The sequence below is a fragment of the Priapulus caudatus genome, unplaced genomic scaffold, assembly GCF_000485595.1.
Source record: "Priapulus caudatus unplaced genomic scaffold, Priapulus_caudatus-5.0.1 Scaffold127, whole genome shotgun sequence".
In the NCBI taxonomy this organism is placed as follows: Eukaryota; Metazoa; Priapulida; class Priapulimorpha; order Priapulimorphida; family Priapulidae; genus Priapulus; species Priapulus caudatus.
Window position 1 is genome coordinate 119,541 of NW_014577188.1, and position 7,203 is coordinate 126,743.

The 7,203-nt window shown below is 42.8% G+C and overlaps 1 protein-coding gene across 1 annotated transcript in view; it reads left to right on the plus strand.

Moving 5' to 3' along the window:
• The first annotated feature begins 2,515 nt into the window (after positions 1–2,515).
• The window catches only part of LOC106805782 (alpha-1A adrenergic receptor-like), a 39,449-nt gene continuing 34,761 nt past the window's right edge, over positions 2,516–7,203 (plus strand). The window contains exon 1 of the mRNA XM_014807506.1: positions 2,516–3,525. Within this exon, the coding sequence (XP_014662992.1) occupies positions 2,516–3,525 (1,010 nt within the window). The remainder of the gene's footprint in view (positions 3,526–7,203) is intronic.

The window sequence follows — 7,203 nt, forward strand, 5'->3', positions numbered from 1 at the left end:
CATCGTCCTCATCATCATCATCATCATTATCGTCATCAACATCGTCCTCATCATCATCATCATCATCATCGTCATCATCATCGTCATCATCATCGTCATCATCATTGCCATCATCGTCGTCATCGTCACCGTCGTCGTCGTCGTCATCATCCACTGTTGTAGTTCTTGCATTTCCAGTCCGTTATGTTGCTTTAAAAATCTAGGTACGATTTCGTTAGGATTATCGCTTGAGTTCGAATAAAATTGGTTTTGGTTTCTTCGATGAAACGACGGCAAAATAACTTTTTATTGGTTTTCTTCTCAATTTCGAGACGCACGCTAAAACGAGCTGCATTTTAATTTTAGTTTTTATGAAAAAAATCTTATTTTTCCAATGCGGATTATCATTTAGATGCACAGTCGAAATTATCTCTGTGATTGTTTGCATGTTAGAGTTGTTTGGAGGACTATACTTATACTAATTATGGTGGTGGGTTGTGTAACATTGTATATATGGGTTTAAACATAAATTTTAAATTTTAAAACTAACAACCTTTTACGTAACCAATTTCATTAATTTTATGTTAAATTTTTGGAAGAATCATTGGAATCATGCGGTTATAATTGGAAATAAATGGGTAAAACGGTCGCTAAACTGTCATTTTCGCGGACAGCTATTCAATAGTTCGTCGGTTAGAGTACATCAAAGGTTAGATCCTTTCCACCGAAGATTTAGCAGAAAGGTTGAAGGAGGACCTAAGGCTCAAGTACTGGCACTAGGTCCTTGAGTAATAATATGTCAATATAGTAATCATTAAAGCCGCAAAAAGGATAAAAATGTGGGAAGAGGTTGTCATATAGGAACAGTTACTGTAGTGGGTGATGGTTAGGTTTCAGGTTAGGGTTAGTATTAGGGTTAGGGTTAGGTTAGGGTTAGGGTTAGGTTAGGGTTAGGGTTAGGGTTAGTATTACGGTTAGGGTTACGATTAGTGTTAGTTTTAGGGTTAGGGTTAGGGCTATGGTTAGGGTGAAGTCATTGCGAACTGGTCGTTGCCAAAGGCTGCAATCTAACATGTATTCTTAAACGTTGGTTGACCGTTCCTAGGCACGGCAACTGTAAGTTATGATTTTATCCCTGGAACTTTCAAGCTGGCTAATATTTTACGGATCATTCCACGGGTAAGATTTTAGTTCATAAATATATATATATATATATATATGCGTGCGTTCGTGCGTGCGTGCGTGCGTGTGTGCGTGCGTGCGTGCGTGCGTGCGTGCGTGCGTGCGTGCGTGCGTGCGTGCGTGCGTGTCTGTGTATTCGTCGCACTCGTCATGCGTCTGAAACGATTGTAAATGCTCAAGCAACACTCTCTTCTTTATATTCTCAACGAGTCATGGGTAAAATGTAAACCGCAGCATGGCTTAGCGATAATGTACTTTAAAAAAAGCTCGAATTGTGAGTGTTAAGCTACTTTCCTTTAAGCCATCACATTTTCGAGGCATTGGCGCAGAAATCGAATGAAATATGCGATGGTTCTTTTTCCCCATTTTACGGTAAAAATTTACGCGTAAACACGAGCGTTAGCTGCATGTGTTATCTGTTTTTCCACTGAGTTAACGAGCAACGCAACGCCTGCTGTAAAAATTTCTCCCGTGACATCGCGGCTGTAGCATTTTATGACGTCCCGCCAAGGTGAAAGACACTGCTAACCGTTCTATAGAGGTGACTGTTTATATTTTATTAGAATCGAATAAAACTACTTTTGTCTTAAACCGCCTGTTTTATGAAAGTTATTATGTTATTAAGTTTTTAAGTTATTAGATTATTAAGTTATTATAAACACTCCATCGTACGGGTGTGATTGTAGTGTAGTGTTTGCCTATAGTAATCGCTTCTCGCATCTTTACAGCATAGTTGCGTGCAAGATGATTGACGCTATTTTTAATAACTTCCTCTTCGCTTACAGCTTGTCTTGCATACACCCCTCCCTTCACTCGACATGCGTAGCGCAGCCTCGTCGGCTACACTAGGCGGCTGCAGCGCCGGCGCGTCGCTGCGCTTAGAGCGCCCCCTATATCAATATCGAGTAATACACCATAAGCGGCTCGACGTTATTTCTGCACTTGACGAGATAACGCCAGCCCGAATATATGAATACAGATGCACGTGTACGTGCAGCTTTGCGTGTTTATGCGCGTCATGTATATGTTTGCTCAGTGACGTCGGACGTATAGGCAGCACTGGTAAAGCCAATCAATCGAACGAAGTCGTACGGTAACCTCCTCCTCGATCCAGCGCTGCCTGCGCCAGTCCTACCGTGGCTAGCTGGATGCGCCGCACGCGCTGCAACCGTAGCATGAAGATGTGACACGATGAAAGGCTGTTCATAGTATCGTTAAGTCGTCCATGCCGGCGGCTCTCGGCGCGTTCTCCCCGTCCCCGCGAGCTGCGCGGGGATGCCGTGCCGTAGAGTGCGCGACACCTGAAATAGTCTGTCGGTCGTCGCCGCTAGCCGACGCGTGGTCCGGGTGAACGATGCCGCTGCTGCAACTCGTCGCCCATATGCTGAGCGCACCTCGCGACGTCGTCGCTAACGAGACGGCGTCGCGAGTCGTCGGCCAGGACGTCGGCCCGTGCGTCAACATCACCGACGATCTGAACGGCAGTGTCGACTGCGACGGCTCGCAGCGGTCGCACGACGTCGATGTCGTTCACGCGATTTACACGGGCATCATGCTGGCGGCCATCGACGCGCTCACCATAGGCGGCAACATCCTCGTGCTAGCCGCCGTCTACCGCACCGAGCAGCTGCGCAGCTCGACCAACTACTTCATCGTCAACCTGGCTCTCGCCGACCTGCTGCTAGGTACCGCCGTGCTGCCCTTCAGCGCCGCACTGGAGGTCATCCAGAAGTGGGTGTTCGGCGCCTGGTTCTGCGCCATCTGGGCGGCGATCGACGTCTTCTGCTGCACGTGTTCGATCGTGTCGCTGTGCGTCATCTCCGTGGACAGGTACATCGGTGTGACTCGGCCGCTCTCCTATTACCGCATCATGACGGAGCGGCGCGCTGTCGTCATCATCGTCTGCGTGTGGGTGTTCTCGTTCGCGATCTCCATCGGTCCGCTGATGGGCTGGAAAGAGCCGCAGGCCGACCCGTCCGTGTGCGGCCCCGTCGAGAAGCTAGACTACGTGCTCTTCTCAGTGTGCGGTTCCTTCTACCTGCCGCTGGCCATCATCCTCATCGTCTACTTCAGGATCTATAAGGAGGCGGTGAAGCAGAGCAGGTTTCTCTCTAGCGGTGTCAAGGTGTCTGATACAAAAATGGGTCAGAGCAACGACAACGTTGTGCTTCGCATACACACGAAGCAGACGCACAATTCGGATCACGGTCGAAATGTCGCCGACGAGAACTTGAAGAAAGCGTCGGTGATGAGCAAGTTGGCGAAGTTTGCGAAGCAGAAGAAGGCGGCTAAGACCCTCGGCATAGTGGTCGGCATCTTTATACTGTGCTGGCTTCCTTTCTTTCTCATCCTGCCGATAGGTGAGTCAATAACGGACTGATATAATGCATCGGAATATTTGTGAGCGTAATATGCTCGCTGCCATTAGACCCGTTATAAGAGAATCATTCATGACGAAACCGCGATAGGGAGATAACGACAGAAATTTAAGATGAGCGTGTGTGCACGTACTGTCGAATTAATTGTATTGACAAAAACTAAAAGCTCTTCAAGTCAAAATTCCAAATAAGGGCGTTTAATTCCGAACTATATTCAGTGTCATTGTTTTGTCCGTTCGTTGCAGTCAAAATAATTTAAAAATTATATATGGATATATCATTAGATAAGTTATGTTATGTTTAACATGTTATTTAGATTTTTAGTTTCTTAGTCAATAGATACATTATAGAAATGAATTCATCGGTCTACGGTTAGGGTGTGTCGTTGCGTTTTGCTCGTTATTTTTCTGTCGTACTCAACAGTCCAGTTGCATCGTTATCGATATCGCTGCTGCTTTCTGTAGTGTATTTCAACAGAACCTCTAAACTGCGTCGTTGATTTCCGCACGCCTTCCGAATTTTAAATAAAGCGCATGCGCAGTTGTTCGATGGATCAAGGCGCAAAGAATGTGAAAGCGCGTAACACTCTAGCGAAGAAACCTTTATTGACGAATACCAAGTGTGAATATCAATAAAGGGCTTGACTGTGTGATTGATCGGTGCAACAAAACCTAGCAGATCATAACTCTAAAAAAATCGATTAATGGTAAAGTGCCATTACATCCGCCGTGCCCTCTGCTGCGCGAAGAAAAATGCCCAGATTATGCACCCTACATGATGTACAAAGTGCTATGCTTAAAAAGCCTATACGTGGCCCTAGCTGCTCGTATTTGCGTCCCGACGTGTCTGCATTTTTTTCATGCCTCAACCCCGCTGCGCCTTTCCCGATCAGGCAGTTTCATTGTACACAGCATCGGTCTACGCTGTGTTATTTGTACGGACGTGCCGAACATTCAAACTAATCTAAAGCGCATGAGAAAATCAATGTTTAATATTTTGCTGCCGCTGTTCTGTTCCTGCTGTTGTTGTTACTGTTGCTGCTGCTGCTGATGATCATGATGATGCTGATGGTGCTGATGATGCTGATGATGCTGATGATAATGATGATGATGATGCCGCTGGTACTATTGTTACTGCTACTGCTACTCCTTATATGCTAATGTTAATGTTAATGCTAATGCTGATGTTTATGCTGATGTTTATGCTGATGCTAATGTCACTGCTACGGCTACTACTAATGCTAATGCTAGTCCTAATACGAAAGTAAATACTAACTCTATTGCTACTGCTAATGCTAATTCATCTGCTACTCCTAAGGCTAATACTGCTTCATCTACAAATGTAGCTACCACTGCTATACAAGTGTTGCTGGTACCATTGCTGTTGCTATCGTTATTGTGCCAAAGACGCTGGGTCTGCCATGGCATTTGATAGTTGCACAAATCTGTACTTTTCGAATATCTCGCTGCGGCAACTTCTAATTACCTTCAGCATATTGTAAAGTGGAAATGTCGTGGGCGAGATTATAATGGTTTTCAATGTAATTGGCGTGATTTGAATCAAAAGCGAAGATCTGGAAATTGTGAAAATGACAGCCAGCTCGCCCAAAATGCAATTATTTCTAAATTCAGGTACTTGAATTTTTGTGAAGTCAGATTTAATGTTAAGATTGTGGACTTTCGTAGGTGGATGTAATTCTAACTACCTTTAAGAATTTGTTTAACTGTCTGGGGTTCTCGATGTAAATTATATGCAATACCATTTTCATATCAGCACAATGTTTCATTATCTGTTTAAGAAAAATTCAACTCTTGTTCTATGGGTCGGTTAACCATTTTCCGAAAAAACGATGTCGAGTTATAGTTGTTTTTCACACATAACGTCCGTGTTCAGAAATATGGTGCATTTTTCCTCTGTAACCTGAATGTAGGCGGCATCAAAGAGTTTTATTGAGATATCCCAAACAGGAACTCAACGTTTCAAAACCCATTACTTGGGTCTGTTATTTTGTTTTTCAAAAAAAAACGGTTTCCGGATTGTCGTTTGTCACTCATTCATAACCTCCGTGTTTAGATATAGAGTTCATTTTTCCACTAACCTGAATGTACGCATCAAAGGTTTTTATTTATATATCGTAAATAAGAGGTCAAAGTTAACCCATCGTTTTTAAAATAATACGGCAACTAGACAGCTACTGCTTGCATGTCAGTGGACAGTGCATTTTCAGTGGTCGTTTCAGTCATGGGATCAGTCACTGGGTTCGTTCTCAATATTATTTATAAATATTCACGTTCCAGGAAGACCTACAAGATTACCTCCATCTTCTGGCCTTTCTTGCCATTCCTATCGATGCCCAATAAGAAGAATGTAAAGTAGTTAATATTTGTACAGAATTTGCGCATTAGGAATTTAACTATTGTAATTTTAAATATTACAACTATTAAATTATGCTATAGATTATGAAAGCCTAACAATACACCTGAACTTCAAGTGACACTCGCATAGGTGACCGTGTTATATCCAATGCGCCTGTTGCCCGGTATCGCCATGCTATATGGTTTACAAATTCTATTTCAAAGCCATTCCATTACCAGAATGTATAACAACACGAAGGCAGCAGTTTCAATAGAAAAAAATGCGATAAAGTAGGAGACTGGGAAGAGGCGAGAGTGCGTGCAGCTGAAATTTCCGACACGCGTATATTCTCACGCATGGTTGTCAACGTCAATTTCACGATCGGCATTCTTATATGGCTTTTGTTAGATCGTTACGTACAATTAGGCTCATTTTAACACATTCTATTCATCAGTAATAGCAAGTTATTATTTCAAAATTATTTGGTAATTAAACTAATGCGCAACAAAAAGTAATGCACGACGAGGTCAATAATAGGAAATAAAGACCCTATTAACCGGTATACATAACGACTGATCGACCGCCTGACGTATAGCCTTTACAGCCCAGTATGTCCAGTATGTCTAGTATTACATGTATATGTATATGTTATATGTATATGTATGTATTTATAGTATTATATTTAGTATGTATATGTATAGGGACAGCGATCGATGACTACTGCTAGTACTGGGCCTCTAGCGAATTCAAATCTTAGAAAAACCTTTAATTAAGCTATGAAAATACGTACCAGCAATGACTGTTACTTACATTCTCGTTTTTCTTTTCCTGTCTACTGAATTTTTGATGTATGAAAGTATGGTGTGTATTCTGTTTCATAATTCGATTCAAATTTATTCGATGCGTGAATCGAATGATTCGATCCTGAAATTTATACCTTGCCACGTTTCCGAATCTAGCGCCATCTATCAACAACTTATACAATACACAAACTATATCAAAAAATAATAATGTTACAATCTATTCTTAGTATTTTGAGTAGGGATGGATTGTAGAGGATGGCGCGAGAAGACGGAGGAGGTAGAGGAGAGTGGGAGAATGTGGAGGAAGTAGACTGTATTGTATAAGTTGTTGATAGATGGCGCTAGATTCGGAAACGTGGCAAGGTATAAATTTCAGGATCGAATCATTCGATGCGTGAATCGAATGATTCGATGCATCATTCGATGCGTGAATCGAATGATTCGATGCGTGAATCGAATGATTCGATGCATCATTCGATTCACGCATTGAATGATTCGATTCACGC